This window comes from Ipomoea triloba, chromosome 5, assembly GCF_003576645.1.
Source record: "Ipomoea triloba cultivar NCNSP0323 chromosome 5, ASM357664v1".
In the NCBI taxonomy this organism is placed as follows: Eukaryota; Viridiplantae; Streptophyta; class Magnoliopsida; order Solanales; family Convolvulaceae; genus Ipomoea; species Ipomoea triloba.
This window is the reverse complement of record NC_044920.1, coordinates 26420185-26442057: the sequence shown is the minus strand read 5'-3', so window position 1 is coordinate 26442057 and position 21873 is coordinate 26420185. Positions and strand designations below refer to the sequence as shown.

The window sequence follows — 21873 nt, the reverse complement described above, 5'->3', positions numbered from 1 at the left end:
CCAAAATATATATGAAATATATTCTTTTGGATTTCACCATTCTGGTTCAGACAGTTACGTACTCACCTGTGAAATATAATTTTAAATTATATTCACAAGTTAATATCTCCAAAGATATATATTAATATAACTGATTTTGGATAAGTGTACGTAGGATTAACTTAGCATGCATGAGAATATAATTCAGACAATTATATAAACACTTTAATATTTCAAAGCATGAGTACATGCCATCATGAAATAATCAAAGTGAAATCACATGCTCAGCAATAATCTCACTCCCTCATTCGAGAGGTAAAAGATTCTTACGCAACAATTACAAGCAAAATATATTAATGACTTTTAATGCATTTTAACCATGCAAAATTGCCATGTAATATATTATCCAAACATGGGCAGTAAAAGGTGCACCACCTTTGATGAAGACATAACCCAATTTCCATGCAAGTATTTTGCTCAGCCAGACATCACCTTCGAGAGATACAAAACCATTACATTCGAGAGATAAAATGCAGTACGCAGATTGCCTTCGAGACATTGTTTCCATGCAGACCTGCGAGACATCGAGAGAACGATTCACGCAACACTTAGTTCGAGACATCGTTTCTCCGCGAAGCGATCTCTCGTGCGAACCGACCTCTCGAGGCATCTTTCGCGATCTCTCAAACATCTCTCGTGATCTCTCGAACATCTCTCGTGATCTCTCGAATATCCAAAAGTCATTACTACCAAACTAAATAATATTTATCACTCCACAAACCAAAATATCACTTAAGCTTTCCATGGTAGACATCTGAACCATTAATCCCCATTACTATATAAATATCCAACAACATAAACCTTGGAAAGAAAGTATACATAACCAAATAAAGAATGCAATTAACTATCAGAAATTCTTGTGTAGTATTAAATCTCAAAAATTGCAAACTCTTTAAAGCTTTGAGTACAACCCTCTATCTACGATTTATATGTAGATCAGAGCATTGATTAAATGCTCTCAGCTAAGTTAAAAAACTAAAATTTCTAATTGATTAGGTTCTAAACATGTTTTCAAAAAAAAAAAAAAAAGGTTCTAAACATGGTACAATAATCGGTTAAATATACTAATTCATCAATGCATTGAATTGAATGCACATATCCTGGCCTTCTTTAAATATTTCTTATTATATCCTGGATCTGTACGGTTACGTTGCAGCAAACAGAACTAAACTATGATTGGTTGGGTGGTTAAGCTGTCTGTCTATATATATCACCAGCCTTCCATCTCCTCATCAAACCCTAAATATGTGAGCATAGATATATATATATATGCATGCAGCTGAGAAGTAGACATGGCGCGGTATTGGTGATATATATATATATATATATATATATATAATAAAATAAATAAAATAAAATAACCATATATATGGCGTGCATGATGTGTTGATATGATGCAGGACTGGAAGCTGTGTGTTATCCATGAAAGGGAAGAAACACAGGTGGGCTGCATGTTACGCTAAGCTGCAGCTTCGTAGATATTGACGTTGTAATATAAAACATAATACATATATATGTAGTGATTGCCACTCTACTCCAACAGAACACTCCAGGAGTTACAAGTGTGCTGCTTGCTTGCGTACACGTTTTCCGTTTGCATAATAATTTATACTTAGCTTCCAATAGTTGGGAGTTCTACATTGTAGTATCTGTTTAATAACACTTTCTCAACCTGGTGAAGCACAAATAAAGAGTTAGTATCGCCTAGACTCGATCTCATGACCTCCCATATAAAAGAGTTACTACATGTCATCTGAGTATAAAGTGCTTGGCTTGTGGTAATTTATTAGGAGATTTATCTGGTATACATCATATTGTGTGTTTCTTCATCCCCTAGAAAAATGAGATAAGAAGAAATGAATTTGAACAAAATGGGCCAGGCCCAGCAACAGGATCCGGGCGAACGGTTCAAACCCAACGGAGTTAGTTTAATCTCTCCGTCTCCAGGCCTTTCTGTCGGCAGAATGTGGAAGAAGTAAGAAGCATTCAATAATGGCAATTGAGAATCCGTGCAAAGTGAGCAGTTTGTTTCAGAACAAAACCAACACTGACCAACAACAAATTAGTATAAAATCTACTAAAAACTAATAACCTTATTTGGTTGACTCCTCCAAGGAAAGAATTAAGTGCTTTCCTTTCCTAATCTTCTGCTAATTCTAAGGATGATTTTAATGTTTTTACACCTCAGATTCTCCCCACCTACTCAACTATTCTCTTTTACTGCTCTACCCTAATTTTTCTCGTTTTCGTTTTCTTTTTGGTTTCACTGTTTCCATCGCTATCTTCTAAAACAATCACGTCCTTTTCAATCAACCCTCTTTGTTTTTTACACCAAATTTCTTGATTGGACACTCAAGCCCAAAATCAAACGCCGTTTTGGTGTCATCTTCACGCTAGCTCCATCCACCCATCATTTCTGTGTTCTGGGTCATCGCCACTTTCTTCCAAGCTAAAGGATTCTGGGTATCTTCACTTTCTCCATTCAGCGTTCATCGGTATTGTCGCTTGATCATTACTTCTTATTGTTATTATTGTTGTCAAAGTTTCAATCTTTATGTTTGTTTCTTATAATTTATACTGAAATTTGATTCATTTTGTTATTGTTGTTGTCAAAGTGTCAATCTTTATGTTTGTTTCTTGTAATTTATACTGAATTTGGTTCATTTTGACTTGTGTAGTCAGTGAGGTGTTCATGTCTTGGATTTCTCTTCCAATGGATGAAATGGTTGGGCCCCGTTTGTACTGTTGCTACAAATGTAAAAATCATGTTTCTGTTCATGATGACATAATCTCCAAGGCCTTTCAGGTGAATGGTTTTTTGTCATTGTTCATGCTTTGCTGATTCAAATTCATTGTGAAATTTTCAGAACTTCTTTGGTTTTAGACTGATTGGTTGTAAGTTCTGCATAATAGGTTATGTTAGAAGTTTCTCTATGGTGATTTAAGCTCATCCACCTATTATCTTCACCTGATCAAACTGTAATGCAGAAAGATTTTACTCTGAAAGATTAGTGTATTAAATCTGAAGTAACTATAATGATTAATTAGGATAATGATCCAAAGCTCTGATTCGTGTAGACATTACCGAGTTCTCTTGTGGGTTTTATAGGGTGAATTTCATTTTCTCGAATCACTGTTGGACTTGTTATTAAAGTGAGTAATCATCATTCTTTCCCCTGCTAAAGAAAACCAAAAAGAAATAGAAAATATGGACAAAAGGAAAAGAATTCAGACTTTGTTATTATGTTGTAGTTAGTCTAGTCAAAACTATCATCTTCTCTCTGTTTCCTTTCTCTGCAAGTGTGATTATAAATACCGTGAATGAAGACGGAAGAGATTAATAGGCGTCGAAGGATTGAATTCACCAGGCATCACATCCTTGTCAGTTTGGACTGGTTTTGATTTCTTGTATTCTTGAAACAGAGTGAATTTACTGCTTTTTTCAGGGAAGGAATGGCCGAGCCTTTCTATTCTCTCATGTGATGAATGTTATTGTGGGGGCCAAAGAGGACAGACATCTCATGACTGGTCTTCATACAGTTGCTGATGTATTTTGTGGTGATTGCCATGAGTTGTTAGGTTGGAAGTATGAACGAGCATATGAAGAAACACAAAAGTACAAGGAGGGGAAGTTTATACTCGAGAAGTCTAAAATTGTCAAGGAAAATTGGTAGCCCCGTTTCAAAGATTTCTCGGATTTTTTACTTCTATGTAAGTGTCTATTATTCTTCTTCTGTATCTTCTGTACATAATGACTCCAAAATGTTTGATATCTGATATGGGTATTTCTTTCATATATTATTCCCAATGTTTTAAGTATCTATGATCCTTCTGCGTATTTGGTCTTGTGCAAACACACAGCATAAAATAATTGTTTGAAATTAATGTTTGCAACATAATTACGTTTGTCTGAGGAGAGTGCTTTGAATTATGATGTTAATAAAATTATGCCTCTGCTATTTTCCAGTCATATATAAGCTTTAATTTATTCATGTCAATATAAAGGAAGAGATTTCATTGATTTCAAGGGAATACCTCTAAAGAACATGCTTCTCAGAGAACAACATAAGGAACATGATAAGATTGTTTTGGTATCGGTGTTGTGTGCACTTAGGTTTTCAGGTAGCGGTATTAGTACTAGGAGTAGAAAATGACCCTTCCTCTTTGGAAGCAGGAGGAGCGGGAGGTCGAGCCCGAGCCCAGCTCCTCTTCTTACGTTTGGATGTAGTGGTCTGAACGGGGGGAGGGTGATTGTGGTTACCCTTGTACGTAATGATATACGTGCTTTCATCCATGTGGCTTAGCTGAACATGCTTCTTTGCCGGGCACTTTTCCCCCTCATGGTTGCATCTGTAATAGCCCTTTGAGTGTGGTGAATCATTCATCATCTTCGTCCCATACTTCCTCCAAACCCATCCGTCCCATTCGTCCACCTTCTCAGCCGGCACTTGAACCTTCTCAACTGGCACTTTAACCTTCACAACCGACATTTCAACCTCAGTCACTTCCTCCACCTGGTGGGGAAGATTCTCATCCTCCAAGCCACCATCTTTTTTGGGACTACTAGTTTGGGGACTTGGAAGAGGCTGTTGAGGCTCCAAAGTAGGGGAAGGATTGGGACTTTGAGGAGCTCGGGTGTCCTTCCCGATACCCCCCAAGCCCGAGCCACCAGCCTTGTCAAGACTAGTAGGGGGAGTGATGGTAGCTTTAGGATCTAGGACTCGTTCTCTCATCTTTCCACTAGTAAACCTATCAATAACCTCTTCTAGTCCGAAATAAGGGTCGGGACTTTGAAGGGCTGGGGTGTCCTTCCCCATTCCCCGCGTGCCATCAAACTTGTCAAGACTAGTAGGGGGGTTGATGGTAGCCTGAGGATTTAGGGCTAGTTCTCTCACCTTTCCATTAGTAAACCTATCAATAACCTCTTCTAACCCGAAATAGCGCCTTTCGGTCCCTATGCTAGGAGAAACACTACTATAATAATGGCTTGGTTGAGGGAGTAAAGGGATTGAGACATAGGTTTGGCTAGGAAAACCACCATTGAAATGCTTATGAACATCTTGGCTACTTGAATTGCCATTGAGGTTTTTGCAGCCTCTCACCACTGCACCAAGATCCCAATCATTCTTTTCACCATCCATTCTCTCTGGTTGGGTTGGGATAGGTTGTGGTGAAGATTAATGGAGTTGGGATAGGTTATGGTGAAGATTAATGGAGGAGGGTTGGTTCATTATATAGAGTGGATTTTTAATGATGTTAGAGTTGTATTGATTGTTTAGGTTAAAATTTGTGAATTTTAAAGATTAAGATTTTTTCCATGAATCAAATATAGTCTGAAATTTTATTTCCTTGAATAGAAGATTTGCATTACCTGTAAATCCGAACATATGCATGCCATTATGGTAAAAATCTTAATGGAAGGCAATGTATTAATAGCCTCAAAATTCGGATTTACAGTTAATGCAAATCTTCGATTCAAAGGAAATAAAACTTCAAAGATTCACTTTAAAATATTTCTATGTAATGCTTAATTTACAAAAATTTTACCATACTAGTTTTTGCAGAAATCAATGAACAAATCTATTGATTCCACCAACTTTGATTCTACAAATTATTATCATTGAGTACTAATATTTTAAGAATATTTGGATCCATATGCAATTGATGAAATTGGTTGGATCAATTATGTTTTCTAATATTATTCTGACTTGAATTAGAGCAAATAATTGTTCAATTACCCGCGCGATGCACATATAAATTTTTTTATCCAATAATTTATGAAAATTGTTAATCATCTTAATAATTGTAATAATTTAATATATTGATAATGTTTGTTAAAATTAGTACCTAGACCCAAATCTTTCAAAAATCATAAAATTACAAAAAATTAAATTAAATTAAAATTAAATGTGAAACTAAATAGTTGATTAATATCAATAATTCTAACATCTTGAAGAATTAAGGATTTCATATGGCTAGGTTTAATCAACCCTAGGTTACTAGACATTACAACGCATTAACACAAATACATAATCAAATTCACAAATCACAATGGCCCGAATTACACAATCATCCAAACATACTAACTAATATATTAATACTTGAGAGTTCATAAAATGCCATAACTAGTCCATGACAAGTTCAATACAAAGTACAAACACAATAACTAGTCCAGAATTACAAAAGACACCAACATCATATATTCATAACAATACATACACAATGAACTCATACAGTTACACCAACATTCATTCAATATAATCCCTTTTTCTTCAAATATAACTCTTATACGATGAAACAATACATTGAAAATAAATAACTAGTCCATTTGTTAGGAATATGGTTGAAAAAATTGCTAGGCGCTCCTCGGACGTCTGGGGAGAGTCTTGGTGGCCGGGCGATTAATTAGCGTTTAGGCGCCCGTATAATTTTTTTATTTTTTAAAAATTTGTTTAAAATTTTTAAATTTTTTTAGACTAATAATAATAAACTATTTAATACTTTAATAGTTAATACTAAAATATTAAATATTAACCTAAAATACATCTAGAGTTTGAACAATTTAGGCTTATTTCGCGTGTTGCTTTGAGTGAAATAATTCATTAAAAAAAAAAAGAACAATAGCTAATCGGCCGATTACGCGACCTAGTCGCATAGTCGGTGCCTAGGAAGCCTAGGTGGTCAGCGCCGCCTAAGCGGCATAAGCAGCGCTTAGGCGGCCTAATCGGCCGCCTAGACCACCAATTATGGTGATACGCTAGGCGGGCGGCCGACGCTTAACGCCTAGGCGCCGATTAATCGACGCCTAGACTAGATTTTTGCAACACTAGTTAGGAATTATTCATAACTAATTAATAAAGTAATAAGTAATAATAGAACATAAATTAAAATTCTTGCCTTTTATTTTGTCTTCAACCAACAGAGCTGTATTTCTCTCTTCTCTGCTTCGGCCGGATTAGCGCTGGATGGTGAGGCACACCAGTCGGTGGAAATGTAGGGCTTGACTGATTGAGTCGACTAGTACGAAGAAATATGAGAGATCGATAGTAAATTAGAACCAAATGAGAGAAATTAGGGCATTGCACTATACGAAATAATGAGAGAGATAGATTGTCAAATTAGAACCGAAGGAGAGAAATTAGAGCATTGACTAGTATATTATATACGCATGTGTTAATACATTGTATATATACACAATCAGCTATTAAAATTGAAATTTTAATATTAGATTATACATGGGCTAATACATTTTAAATATATGGTATAGATATTATATATAAATAAATATAAACGGGCCATGTATGTAGGATTGTAGGCCTACAACTAGGTTTAAAAATATTGGTCTAACTTATTTACCTAAATAGGCCTTAATAGAGGCTCAAGCCTGTCTTTTTATTAAAAAGGTCAGGTCTAATTGAGTCAAAACTAAGTTGAGCCGTAAGCACTTATTTGGGGCCATGACCTCCCTACTTGCCCATAACTGATTAACTCAAATTAATATGGTTAATAGTTAACTCCACAAGTGTGGGAGAAGTTATACCTTAATTGTTTTATGTTATTTTTAATCCAAAAGTCTTCTACTAAGAGTTAGGAGTATCATACTTTGATATTTTGTAGACGATCTGTTATAACTTATGCTCCGAAGAGTAGTTCGAGCATGACTCTGAGTTTAAAAGAATTTAAAAAATTAATCAAATATAGGCATACCTTATGCTTGCAAGGTCATTCGTGCCCGCATACACGAGTCAAGCTTGTTCAAACTCATTTTTGAATTTGATTTGCACCTCACGCGCGAAAGAGAGCTTCTATACTATATAATTCAATATCATTCTAAAAAGGTCTTTTATATATAGTGATGCAAATCCCCTTGTATTTCTAATGTGGGATAAATGCTACTTGTAAGTCTTTTCACCTTTATTTTTCAACTCAAATGGGTCTACTTTGATAATCAATTTTTATTCATCAATTATTTGTTTTGAGTGTACAATATATCAATATCTACGTCGCACGACGAAGAACCCGAATCCATTTTGATTCGACCCAAATCAGAAGTGGACACATATATTTGTACCACAAAATGGTCACTCACAATGCCATTTTTGTTGTTTTTTCAGCAATCCCCACATGAATAAAAATTGATTTTTTGGATTGTAAAAACGAATCGGTTGCCGTTTGTGAAGATGTATTTACTCTATTGGTCAATCCCTGCTTAGGATAGGTAGGTGTTACCCTTTGAACCTTTGAAGATATATTTATTCTACTGGCTATTCGATAGATATAATGTCTTTGAGCTGACTATTGTTTGTGTATACGATGATATATCCACATTCCACACAGAATCTACTTTGATCCGACCCAAATTGAAAGTGGACCTCACATTTATTTTTACTACAAAATAATCACTCAATGTTATTTTTGGTATTTTTTCCAATAGGTTGAATGTAATAGGACATGTGTTCTATGCTCCAATGCATATGAATTGAAACCATATAATGCACATACTTGTTGATTGTATGATGCCAAGATTGTGTGTTGGTCAATCTCAAAGCTACATCTGGTTCCATGTACTATTGAGTCCTTTACGAAATGGTTGGTACAAAATGCCAAAGCTTTGTGTATAGACTATAGAGCAAAGTGGGTTGTCCATGATGATTTGATGGTCCATCTGGCTAGCCAAGAATAACAAGCTCTGGAGCAACCATGCCATGAGCCCATGACTGCTACAACTATTGTGGAGAAAGCTAAAGCAAATTACAGTGAGTGGAAGGAGGTGATTGACAAGGAAGAGTACTACATTCTAAAGAGACCAAGCTGGACTAAAATCAACGTTGACATTGCGATTGATCTTATTTTATGATTCTATTAGTTATTATTCTGATTTTGATCTTTTATTACTTCATGTAAAAGATTTGCTTAATCATTGTCTAGATGTTTTTATCTCTTTTGCTAAATGATCAATGAATTGAATTGCACATTTGTTAGTTTGGTAATACTTTTTTTTTTTTGTCTAATTGTATTGAGTGGCTCGACTATCCATCTTCTTTTATTTGTAATGTTGTGCACTTGGTGGAGATTAGTTAATGATATTTTCTTGTTATACTTCAAAAAGAACATATACTACGTAATAACAAACTCTAAAAAGATTACTTACTACAAATTTTCAAAATTAAATCATTGTGATAATTAATCATTTTAAAAATTGGATTAAAAAATACAACTATTAATATTAAATTTAGATTTTATTAGAATGACTCGACTTAATTCTAAAATAAAGTATAACTATGACATGAAAAATAAATGAATATGAAACAGCCTTCATTTGTAGTAGCCTAGAGATGAAGGTTTCTAGCCTAGAGTCGAGGTTCTTCGTCTCTGGCAGAAGGTTTCTTTGTGTTCGGCCTAGAGATGAAGACTTTTTTTAATCTAGTAATCGTTATATCAGCCATTAATGGATAAACAAGTCGCAATCGTTATATCAGCCATTAATGGATAAACAAGTCGCATTTTACGTTGTTTAGACCCAATTATAATTTTATTAGTTTCATAATCTAATTATAATTTTATGTGTAACACGATGATATATTTGATAGTCAATCCTTTAAAAAAAAAAATTACAAAAAACTTGATGGCCTATAAAATTGTCTAGACTTTAAACCGTAACTCCGTAAGTAATATGAGCCGTACAAAATGAGTTTATTCCGTTATTTTCATTTGAGTTGATCTCCAGTTTGTGTGTAGCAATCGAGACAGAAAGAAAGAGATGTATCTAAAGACACCGTTTTGGAGGGACGGGGTGAACACCGGAACTCAGAACGATTCGGAATCGCCGGTGGCGGAGCTGGTTAACTCGCTAGATAGGCAGAGACTGTACAGGGAGATCACACTTGCACTCCGGACCGGACTAAACGACGCACGCGCTGAGTTCTCCTTTCTCCGAGTCCGCGCCTTGAACGCCATCCTCAACTTCCTCCGATCTGTAGCCGAGTCTGACGCCACCATCAACCTCTTCTGCCACAGCCAATCCATCCCTGAGCTTCAAGGTCGTTCCTTCTTCTTCTTCTTTTTTTTTTACCTGGGAGATTGAAGGTTTAAATGTTTGAGTTTTGCACATTTTGGTCGATTTATATTTTATTTTTCTCTTCAAATTGGTCGATAATGGAGTTGAGAATTAGGCAGAGGTATCTGAGTAGTGGAGAATTAGGTCTAATTGCATTCCTATTGGATATATATCATGTTTAGGAATGGAGAATTAGGTTTAATTGCATTTCCTTCCTTGAGTGTGTGTTCAATGCTCAGGTTCTTTGGTTTTGCTGAGTAACTCTATGCAATCAGCAAGGTGTTTGGTCTCAGTAGTATGGTCTTCCATTTCCACTTTTGGACCTGTGCTTTCAAATTCTCAATCCAGCTCCAACATCTTGACTTGGCTATTTGAAGTCCTTCATAGACGCCACATAATTTTGCCAAAAGACTGTTTGTGTATCCAATATTGGTAATTAAACCCAAAATCCAGGCTACTGATCATCTCGGAAGAGACCAACTGTTTTCCTTCCCTCTAACCACTCCATTAGTGCTTAATTTCAGCATTCAAATATCGGGAGGATACTGTCTTACATACCTCAAAGCCAAACCCTTGTTAGTTGTTTTCAGCCTCTTTAGCCTGCTGAGCTTGTTGTATCAGCAGTTGTTGATGTTTCTGCCTGAAACACAAAGTTGCTCTTAATTGTACCACCTCATAATCCAATCCCATTTATCCCATCCACAGAAATTGTATATAATTGCTAGCGATCTTTAGAAGTGGCTGTTTCAATTGGGTATCAAACAATTAATGACAGAATGATTGATAGAGTTGATTTAGTTAGAAATTTGGCTTGGCTATTGACACATAGATTTACACTTGGCAGTGGTTCCAGTGCTGTTTAAACATTCACTCAGAGAACATGAGGATCAGAATGTAGCGAGTCTTGACCATATATTCACTGTTGAACCCATGGAAATAACCAGTCCTTCTACTGATGCTGAAGTTGCCCTTGCACTTAGAGTTTTGGAGGGCTGCTGTCTGCTTCATCAGGAGAGCACCATTTTGGCACATCAATACAAGGCCATTCCGGTATGTAAATAATGTAGAAGAATTTTTTTGGACTTCATGCTTGTACAACAAAAAACGGGTTTGCCTGGATATTTAAGAATTCTAATTTTTCTTTTGCACTATGGCAATTGATATTGGTGCTTGGTGTTTATTGTGATGCTATGCTTTACTTGATGGGTATTAAACAGGTATTAATGAACATATTATCAAATCGAGGGGTACTTGAGCAAGGTGCGTGCTTAGATGCATTGATTTCAATACTGCTGGATTCATCAACCAATCAAATGGTATGCAATTCTGCTTTTATCTATAAAATACTGCATAGGGGATTTAGATTCAGGGCCCTTTGCCTCCCCTAACTTTTCTCTGTTACATACTTACATACATATGTACTAGTGTATCAAAATTACTTTTGGCCTTCCCAAATTTGGCAAAGCATGTACTACTCTGCATGTAAATATGTAATGTGTCATATTTTGGCTGCTAAAAATCCAATTAATCCATCTATTTACAACAGGAGTGAAGGTGGATTGTAATATATATACACACACACACATACATATAGGACCCACATCAAGTGTTAATAAACAAAAAAGCAAACTAGGATCAAGTCATTTTTCAACCTTAATTCCCCTCGCCAAACTGAAACACTTCTATACAAGGCTTTATAAATTCCTATAGTATTTGAACTAGTACTACTCATAAAGGCCTAACCTGCTAAAGATAAATCTGTTACTCTTTTAAAAACTTATTAATTAATTTCTTAATATATTATTTTTCAAATTTTGATTTACATATTTTTTAGTTTACCTATTCTGTTACTAGTGCCTTCCCCATGAGGTGCTCCTGATTTCCACTTGTTAATTTTTTGAATTATGTTTGACTCATCAGTTTTGATAAATAAATTTTTATATCATAGGTTATTTAGTGATAATGTGTTTATTTCAAATTAATTACTTTTTCAATAATGTAGACTATTATGCTTGTTTGCTATAACTCCCCTCGCCCCCCCAAAAATATTCTGGATCCTTCCCTGACTGCATATTTCAGTTGCAACAACATTTTTCAAAAGAGGATGCCATTAAAGTGTGATAGATGTTTTGACATTTGAATATTGGGTTGTATGGTAAATAGCAGTTAGAACAAAAAGATGATAGAATGATATGTATTGACTCATGATGTAACAGGATTTTGAGGCTTGCAATGGCATAGAGGAAGTTGCTTTACTAATACGAGACAAACAAGTAGATGAAAACCTAAGGTATGCTTAGATTGCAGTCTCCTTTACCGACTGCCAGTGTGAACTACTTGCATGTTTTATCGAGCAAACAGTTTTCAGACTACTTTTGTTGGACCAGGTTGAAATGCGGAGAGTTTCTGTTGCTTCTCATAGGGCATGTGAATGGGAGAGATAAGTTACCCATGGCAACAATACACGAAGACGTAAGGAGGTTCCTAGGTGAAAAATCTGCATCATTGATATGGGCAGCAAGCCAATTCGGCTCAACCCTTGATCCAGAACAGCGGTTAACAGCTCTGCACATTCAAGCTCGCCGGGTGCTTGAATCAATCGATCTATACTGAATGAACACAAGAATCTCACTTCAGCATAAATGGCTGGCTCTCCTAGCTGTCCAAAAGCTACAGACAGAAACTCCCCCCTATTACCTGGTTTGTTCCTCTTAGAATAAAAAAACAGGGAATGTGATTATAAATTATTTTCCTAGTAAAAGTAGACCAAGAATCTAATCTGCTTTATCCTGGGACCACTCCTGGCCTTCATTTCCAGAGAGGAAAAAAAAAAAGATATATGCTTATTATAGGAGCAGAATTATGCAGGTCAATGGTGTTTTGCAGCCTTGTTGATTGCTGCTCCATCATTATCTTATTCTCGTGCCTTCACATTGTCTCCACTATGGACCTGCGCACGCGATAAATAATACACCCTGCAATTATGTCAATTCTACTATGTCTTCAGTTCTCCATCCACAGCAGTTGCAGACTGGTAAGATCATACTTGGTAGATTGGTGTTACAACTTACAACACGTGAAAGTGGAATAATATTCTTAAAGCCAGCCTTCCAACAGTACAAGGTTATTTCCCAGCATTCTCCAAAGTTTGGTGTAGATTATTTTTGTGAAAATTAAATGTTACATGGATCAAATTTCGTAAAAGTCTTCCCACATCAAACCACTAGTGTTTATTATTATTATTATTTTTTTTGTATCTGCTACAATTATGCATGATTTGATTATATTAGCCCTTGCTCCAACGACAGTGTAGGTGGGGGCTCAAATCCCGGTCACTGATGAAGACCGGAAATATGGAGACTGGCGGAGCAACTCATGATTTACTTCCTCCAACAGTTTTAAAGCAAGGGTTAGGGTTCTGAAGGTTTAAGATTAATCTAACGTAAACTGAAAAATCAATAATTATACCAGATATTGTAAAGACGAGTATTAGTTGTTCTCAGTACGTCTAAATGACAATCCCGATACAACTTAAATAGCATATATGGTTGTATCTTATACCAAAAAAGGCGGTAATATTAATTGAAACCTTTCTATTATCTAATATGGAGCTGGAATGTTGGGCATGCAACAGAAACCCTAATTATAGAAATGTGGGTGTGGTGCCATGTGTGCAAACCACTAGTCAAATACTAAAGATGCAATAAGGCAAGGAAGCCTATAATACAGGTTGCCAGCTAGCTAGCTTCTTAAAGATGCACAAACATTTACTACTTGAAAAAGCAAGAATCTATTTGTGGGATTATATATAGGAAGATGGATGACATTTTTGTTTTGATGGGTTGTCCAAACATGATACATACACAAGTGGAAGATACAATTATTTTCTTTTTGGTACGTAAAGATACAATTATTAACCAGGTAGGGAAAAGTATATCACATCAACATTAATAAAAAAAATATTTTTAATTACAAGACAAAACTTAATGGCAGTACAACCTTGCAAACTTTTCTTGATTTTTTCATGACAACCTGAACATGCAAATGCAGGCGAAGAGTAAACACTGCATATATATAATTAAGAGAAGAAAATTTAATTTGCAGGAGAAAATGGGTAAAATGTGGCAAGAAAAGCTAATTAATTAAGGGTCCTCCACTCCACTGAACTTTATCCATAACAATAAATAAAGCATTCAAAACTAGCTATCCTAGGCACTATATATAGTGGAAGAAGCTGATTAAGTAGGAGAGAGAGTAGATATAATAATTATTTTGCAGCACAAATCTCAAGAAGAATGATTGTAGGTCCAATTCAAAACTAAATAATGCACTGCACTGCACTCAAACTAGCCATGGTGCATAATAAGAAGAATTGAATATGGCTACATATATTCTTCCATCATCACTACACTACATACCTTTCCAGAGAGAGAGAGAAAGAGGGTTTAAATTTAAAATGATGATGCCTAGCTACCAGTATCCTCAAATGCTCAGATCCCTAAAACCTATTCATCAATATCATCCCATGATCTAATAACTCTAATCCCTCAAAGAATCTTGGTCTCTCTGGCTGGCAAATTAAAGCATGCACCCATATCACTTTAATTTGTACTATTCCAAAATCTAATCTTTGTTATAATACTGCATGCTTTGTGCATGATCTGATCTGAATGATGCATGCACACCACTCCTTTTAACAAATTAAAGGGCTTTAAAGTGATGTCAAAGCATGTGGTGTAAAAGTGTGTGTATGTATCATGCATGTTATCAATCACATGCACATACCTAGTCTCTTCTAGGGTAAACCACCCTAAGTTAGTAAGCAGCTGACTCAAATTGAGAAGGATAGACTGATTGTCGAACCTAGGACCTCAAACTAAATTAACTGTCTAACTAACTCAAATGATAAATGGTAACCTAGCCTAAGTTGATCAACTTTCAAAGCTGCTCAAATTGAGAAGGCTAGACTATCTAGCTAGGAGGCAAACTCGGGACCTCACAATTATCAATTAAGTTAATTTTCTGACTAACTCGGATGGATTACCCCTACATAATACTAGGGATATGATGATATATATGCACCCTCCAAAATTAAGAATCCAAAGAGAGATTAGCTAGGATACTATATAATCATACTACGTGTTGATGCAAATTATAATCATGAGATTAGCTTCATTGACAAATTCTGCACCGCATGCAGATTCCTCATCTGTGGGCAAACATATTATAGTAAAAGTGAACTAAAAGATCAGAGAATTTACATGCACCATCATGCACAATACATGAAATATAATGTAAAAAAAAAAATGCTAATGAATATAAGATCATATATGTTGTAATAATTATTAATAACAAATAATGGATAGGGTAAAATATATGATGGAGAGAAAACACATACAATCCTAAATCTGTTAATTACTTCTTCCCAATCCGATCACACTTGAAAACCAACTTTTGATCCAGGTAAAATTAGTAACAAAAAAAAATAAAAACAAGAAAATTTAACAATAAAGCATCACACCAACGTAAGACCATGACATTTTCCTTGTACTAGTATTATTATTTACCATGATGTTCCTCCTCCTCCTCCTCCTCCTCCCCCAAGCATTCCATTCCAATACCCACTCCCATCATTCTCCCCTTCCACTCTATTCTGCTCCTCAAACTGATGATTATCAGTGGCCATGGTTGAGACAGGTTTCAAGTCCTCAAGATTAGGGAAAAACATCCTAGCTGTCCCCGAAGGTTGTGGTTGCGGCGGGAGATTCCCATACCCATTACAAAACCCATCCAATGACAAGGGAACTCCGGGAGACAAGAACATGGCGGCGTTGGAATGATGATGATGATGATCTGGATGCACCGGAGGCGGCATGCCCATGAACGAAGAAAACCCATTCTTGAGAATCTCCATGGCGGCGGTGGAATTAGGGTTCAGATTAAGAATCTCCGAAATCCCACCGGCACCGCCGAAATTGTTAATTTGCGGCGGCGGGTAAGCCAGGTTGAGATCATGCCCTTTAGGGTTTTGCTGATGACACGGAAAACTCGGGGGAGTCACAGCAAGATCTGGAAGTTTCTTGGAAGAAGATGAAGAAGAAGCTAGAGATGAAGAAGAAGAAATGGATGATGATGATCTTCTGTTCTTTCTTGAGCCTCCCCCCACTGGAACATTCCTCAAAGAGCCCCCTTCTGTCCAGTACCTTCGACATGTCTTACAAAAGTACCTCGGCTGCGACAGACTATAATTGTTGTAGTAACAGAACTTTGTGTTGGTGGAACTGCACCTCGGACAATTCAAAGCTTTTTCCTTTTCCGGCCTTGGCTTCTTTGGAGCCTCCACAACACCACCCTTCACTACCCCTATTCCCTGATTCACAATAATTTTGCCCCATCATCATAAAATTACAAATTAGTCTGTACAGACAAAACTTCAGAAGATCAAACATGGAAAATCATGAAAAAAACAAACAAACAGGTGAAAGAATGAAAGAAAGAAAGAAAACAAATTTAAAGTGACATATATGTTTTTATGTATGTACACTTTAAGCTATATATTGAAGGAAGAAGAAGGATAGAAACAAAAAACATTTAACTTTTTTGGGCAAAAAAAAAAAAAACTTTATTGGAGTTGGGGAAAGAGAGAGCTAAAGTGCAGTGGTTTCAAGAACATCAGAAAGCTAAGGACATATGCATGCAAAGATGATAATGGATTTGGAGAATTTCAAAGATTTGTTGCTAGCTAGTGGGGGCTGACTGATAGATAGATAGATAGATGGAAAGATAGATTATATCTGTATGTATATGTATGTAAAGTCACCTTTAAAATCTGAAATTAAGATAGAAAAGAAGATAAACATGAAACCCCAAAGCAAAAGATTGATGACAATCCATCTTTATCTTACTTTCTCTCTCTCTAAACCCTAGAAAGATATGGTGCATCATATATAGTACTACAGTGCATGCATAGAGAAGAGAAAAGATAGAGAGGAAACATGGTTTGAATTTCTTTACCTGTGGCCACTGAGAAGAATCCATTTGAGCAAAGAGAAAAGTGGAGAGGAAAAAAAAAAAGCTACCAGAAAGCAAAGAGTCTTCCAACAACTGATGGTCCTAAAGCAAGAAAGAAAGAGAGAAAGCCACTTTGAGATGTTGTGTTGTGTTTGGCGGTTTCATATATCAGCTTGCTAAAAGGAATTGAAAATACAATGAGAGAGAAAGAGAAAAGAGAGAGAGAGAGAGAGAGAAGAGACTTTTCTTTCTCTATTTTTTTTTCCTCCTTTTTCTTTGCTTTTTGAATATGTTTATGTAACCTTTCTGGGCTTGGTTAGAGGGTTTGTTGAGCTCTGCCTACCTGCTCATACCTTTAGGCCTTTAAATATTCTGTCAATAGTGATCAACTATACATAGTTACTGTTCTTAATCACACTATAATCTAATCTATGTTTATAGTATTTTAACTGCAGCATTAGTTATTCAAATCAATGTATGATGGCAATGGATTGAGTAGAACTGAGAATCTGATTCAATCACATTTTAATAGGGGGAGTCTAGGTGTGTGATAAGAGCAACCCGTGGAGCTGGTTGGACAGTTTACTTGATAATCACAATGTCTCAAGTACAATCCGATCGCCTAGTGGTCTTCTTGGATGTTGAAAGAAATCGGTTGTAGCTACTACCTAAGAGTATGCGCTAAGTAAACTTGTCGATCTTGTGATCCTAAGTGACAAAAGATCGCAAAGAGGTAAACCAACTTAGATTGCTCATAACTGATTGAGATCGGCTCATGCCAAGAAAGCCAATAGGTTTCTCCCATGGGGAGTCGGAGTTAAACTTGAAACCACACTTGACCAACTTAGCTAAGGTTGTCCCCTACTGACCTTTCTTTGAGCCAATCTACTCGGATAATCTAAATTGATTTACTTGTGATCCTTTGTCGGCTAAAGTTACAAAGCAGGCTTCACCTAGATAGAGCCTACCTTCGAATAGCAGTTGTAAATTTTCCTTTAGGCTGTGTTTGGAAACCAGAAAATTGATTTATGAAAAATATAATGTTTTATAGTTTTCTAGAAAGTGATTTATTTTCCATAAAACAATTTCCTTTCCCGTGTTTGGCTACATTTCAGAAAAATATCTTGGTGTGTTTAGTTTATTTTCTAGAAAATTAACATAATTGTATAATTAAGCATCGGTTTCATTAAAAAATGTGTTATTTCTAAAAAAATAATTTTTAAAAATGAACAATGGTTTTTCATTATTTTTTTTTTAAATAAAGCCAGCTTCGAACAGGTTTCCAACAAAAATCAGATATTTTTGGTTTGATGCGGGTTTGTCTGGGGATGGAGAAGGGTGTGGTGGAAAATGATTTCGCCTCCAAAAAAGGGAATGTCATTTTTCAAAAAAATTGGCTGATTTTCTTTTGACCGAAAATTTATTTTCATTGACTTTTGTAATTTCCTCATTTATAAACACTGGAAATCTGGAAAATGATTTCTTTCCATAAATCATTTTCCGGGTTTTCAAATACATCCTTAGATCAAAGTTAGGCGTGCAATAATCAAGTTAAAGTATAAAATTTACTACCAACTTGAGTTTGAATTTTTTTTTTTATTAAGATGAACTTGAAGCTCATTATATATAGAGTTAATTTTAAGAATGATTCATTGACTATTGCGCTTAAATTTAATATTTACCAAATAGATCAAATATTCAACTGAATGACCAAATTTAATTTGGAACAAATTAAAATTAATAGAAAGTGACTATTTATGATCAAATTGAAATTAAAGTCGATAAAAATTGGTAAATATTAATAGTCAATAGACCATTTATGATTCAATTGAAAGTGAAAGATAAAAAATTGATAAATATCAATAGTCAATAATAGATCATTTCTAGAATTAACTCATATATATATATATATATATATATATATATATATAAATAAAATAACCTTGAGAACTAAAATTGATCAAGACAAAGGGGAGAAGTACTCCAAACCGTACCCATGGACCATACTAAGACCTAGTATTCTAGTAACCCTAACAATCACATGCTCCATGGTTTATTAATCGCCTAACATGATGTATAATAATACCGTTAACTGTATGAATAAAATTAACACAATCTTAAACAATTTTAAAACAAATTCATATTTCTTACAACTACTAGTAATAAGCGAGTTTAGAACTAGTATGAACAAGACTTAATCAAATACACGACAAATTCGAATCTAAATTAAAATTAATTAAATCGACATATATTCGCTTCGCTATCACCCCTATTTGTGACAATTGTTGTCCGATAAACAAACATATGGATCATAAATAGGGGTCAATCTTATTCTTGGTGGTTTGTGGGCTTAGCTAGCTTGCACTATATCAAGGTGCTGTTTCATCGTCATCACTTCAATTTCACTGGACTTAATCTCCGCTATTCATTATTTTAATCCATTAATTAATCTGTTTTAAGTCCAATTGCTACAGTAAACCTTATTTGCACAGAAATTTTTTAACACTATATTAAATAATTAAATTGTTCCAAAAGAGATTACATACCGAATTGATAGATTATTAGTCTTATATTAAAATATTATAAATTTAATTTTTATCGTCAATACATTTTCAATTAATTTCGTCACATAATTGTGTGTTACGATTATTATTCTGAAATAGTGGTATTGCTGTAGAGTGTTGACGATACAGTGGCTAAGATTTTCGATCTCCACAAGTAGTCAAGTTGACGTAAAAATAAAATAAAATTAATTTATATAAAAAAATAAAAAACCTCGTTGGTCGGGACGAAAATTCTTGTCGGGAAAGTAATCTGAATACGATTGCCACTAAAGATATCAGAAACATGTGGATCCCACTGGAAAATCAATGTTTATTTAATGGAAATGAAATGCAAAAGAGATAACATTGATTAAAATCTCAAATCTTAGGGCACCAAGAACCAACTATTAATATAATTATAATAAAATTGAAAGTTTAAACCTTATAAATAGTTATAAAAAAATAAAAACAAAAACCTTATAAATAGTGCTGAGGAGCGAGGGGTTAGGTTTTGGACGTCTAAGCCGAGCCTCACAGTCTAGAAAATATGATAATTAAAATAAGAAAAAATTGTAGTTTTAGTCCGTATTGTTAGATGTTTTAATTTAATCTCTAATTTTTATTGTTTGAATATACCCCATAACACTTTTAAAAAGATATATAATTGAAGTTTTATAACCATTAAAAGAACAAAATTATATTAAACTTATTACTCCTTTCGTCTCATTTTATGTGTCTCATTCGGTTAACAAGATTTGACTGATGTTATTTTTAACTCAACTTTTATAATATTAGTTTTAGTATTAGTATATATAAAACTTATATATTTTGAAGTTACGTTAAAAGTACTATTAAATATAAAATTTTAAATTAAAAATTAATTAAAATATTAAACAAAATAAGCTGGAAGAAAGAGTTTGTTTGATCAATTAACAGTAAACATGACATGTAAAATGAGACAGAGAGAGTAAAACATTACCTAGTACATGGGTATTTTTAAATTTTATTAACTTTTATTCTTTATAATTTTTTCAATTTTTGTATTTCATCAGAAAAATATAGATTTGACATCGTCTTTATTTTCTCTACACTAACATATTAAAATCAAGTTTTTTTTTAATTTTATTTTACAAATGAAATATCGAGACGACTAAAGAAGATTAAAATTAAAGAAAAAAATATAAAAAAAGTATTAAAATATACATGTAATAACTGAGAATTTAATAGAGTTTAGTAGTTTTGTTACTCCGGTCCCGATGTTAAAACAACAATTAAAAAAAAAAAGGAAAATATATTGTAAGAGTAAAAAGTTAAGGGACTAAAATAACTAGAAAAGAATCATTATGTGACCAAAGTCTTTAAAATAAACACAGTATAATATTCTAATTTCGAGTGAGCAAAACACGAATTCGATTCTTATTCACATCCTAACAATATGGCCGAAATAACAAAAGATTGACTTTTTTTTAACACAACAAAATATTAACTTATAATTAGAAAATACCCAAACCAACCAGAACTGACGAAACTACGTACATCTATCTATCAACAGTGTAGTTTGTGTCGTCATTATCATTCTCTCAACAATGCTAATAATAGCAATAAAATTTGTGTCGTCATTATCATTCATTCATTCTCTCAACAATGCTAATAATAGCAATAAAACCATTAGTTTATTTTTCTATTTTAAAATTTCAGCTCATGTTCATCACCAATAATATATATGGAGTAATAAGTAATATAATCACATGCATATCCTTCTCCTATATACAGTGAATTTTGATATATATAAATCTGTTCAAATGTGATTGCGTCTTCCCGTGCAGTCGGTGCGGTTTGCACCACTCAATGTTAGGAAATACATCACTCAATATTAGAAAACGCACCACAATAAAATACACAAAAACACCAAAAAAATTACCACACATACACCCAAAATAATGCATCATAACTCCTCTGTTTCTAATGGTGCATTTGCTAACACTGTGTGATGTATATTTGCATACCTAATTGTGTGTTTTTTGGCGATGCGTACCTAATGATGCATATTTGTGTGGTGCATTTTCTAACATTGAGTGGTGTATATATTTGTATATATAGTGGTGTGACCGCACTGACCGCACGTTAAGGGCGGCCACCTGATTATGACTATATATATATATATATATATATATATATATATATATATATATATATATATATATATATATATATATATATATG

General features: G+C 34.4%; 4 protein-coding genes across 5 annotated transcripts; 2 read left to right on the top strand and 2 right to left on the bottom strand.

Annotated features, from left to right (window-relative positions):
• The first annotated feature begins 2052 nt into the window (after window positions 1–2052).
• On the top strand, window positions 2053–3920 carry LOC116019294 (protein yippee-like At4g27745). Of its 2 annotated transcripts, none has more exons than XM_031259448.1 (3): window positions 2053–2534; window positions 2722–2845; window positions 3486–3920. In XM_031259448.1, exons 2-3 carry the CDS (start codon window positions 2732–2734, stop codon window positions 3711–3713), a joined length of 342 nt encoding a protein of 113 aa, XP_031115308.1. In that variant the 5' UTR covers window positions 2053–2534; window positions 2722–2731; the 3' UTR covers window positions 3714–3920. The 2 variants fall into 2 exon arrangements, with proteins under 2 accessions (XP_031115308.1, XP_031115307.1); XM_031259447.1 differs by having other exon boundaries at window positions 2057–2534; window positions 2718–2845.
• A 237-nt stretch (window positions 3921–4157) lies between these two features.
• Window positions 4158–5180, bottom strand: LOC116020481 (WRKY transcription factor WRKY71-like). Its single transcript, XM_031260954.1, has one exon. It carries the CDS (start codon window positions 5178–5180, stop codon window positions 4158–4160), a length of 1023 nt encoding a protein of 340 aa, XP_031116814.1.
• Window positions 5181–9741: 4561 nt separating this feature from the next.
• Window positions 9742–13350, top strand: LOC116018826. The gene is made up of 5 exons (XM_031258830.1): window positions 9742–10079; window positions 10941–11146; window positions 11314–11412; window positions 12313–12386; window positions 12484–13350. The coding sequence occupies exons 1-5, from the start codon at window positions 9800–9802 to the stop codon at window positions 12707–12709; spliced, it is 885 nt and encodes a 294-aa protein (XP_031114690.1). The 5' UTR covers window positions 9742–9799; the 3' UTR covers window positions 12710–13350.
• A 2065-nt stretch (window positions 13351–15415) lies between these two features.
• Window positions 15416–17370, bottom strand: LOC116019034 (dof zinc finger protein 2-like). The gene is made up of 2 exons (XM_031259099.1): window positions 17111–17370; window positions 15416–16466 (listed from the first exon to the last, which is right to left on the bottom strand). The coding sequence occupies exons 1-2, from the start codon at window positions 17132–17134 to the stop codon at window positions 15660–15662; spliced, it is 831 nt and encodes a 276-aa protein (XP_031114959.1). The 5' UTR covers window positions 17135–17370; the 3' UTR covers window positions 15416–15659.
• Window positions 17371–21873: the final 4503 nt, after the last annotated feature.

Bases quoted from the DNA above. Each gene is read 5' to 3' on its own strand.
- LOC116019294 (XM_031259448.1), top strand. From the start codon at position 2,732: ATGTCTTGGATTTCTCTTCCAATGGATGAAATGGTTGGGCCCCGTTTG. The intron at 2,846-3,485 runs GTGAATGGTTTT...TGCTTTTTTCAG, and splicing joins TAATCTCCAAGGCCTTTCAG to GGAAGGAATGGCCGAGCCTT.
- LOC116020481 (XM_031260954.1), bottom strand. From the start codon at position 5,180: ATGGATGGTGAAAAGAATGATTGGGATCTTGGTGCAGTGGTGAGAGGC.
- LOC116018826 (XM_031258830.1), top strand. From the start codon at position 9,800: ATGTATCTAAAGACACCGTTTTGGAGGGACGGGGTGAACACCGGAACT. The intron at 10,080-10,940 runs GTCGTTCCTTCT...TACACTTGGCAG, and splicing joins ATCCATCCCTGAGCTTCAAG to TGGTTCCAGTGCTGTTTAAA. The intron at 11,413-12,312 runs GTATGCAATTCT...ATGATGTAACAG, and splicing joins ATTCATCAACCAATCAAATG to GATTTTGAGGCTTGCAATGG.
- LOC116019034 (XM_031259099.1), bottom strand. From the start codon at position 17,134: ATGGATTCTTCTCAGTGGCCACAG. The intron at 16,467-17,110 runs GTAAAGAAATTC...ATTGTGAATCAG, and splicing joins ATTCTTCTCAGTGGCCACAG to GGAATAGGGGTAGTGAAGGG.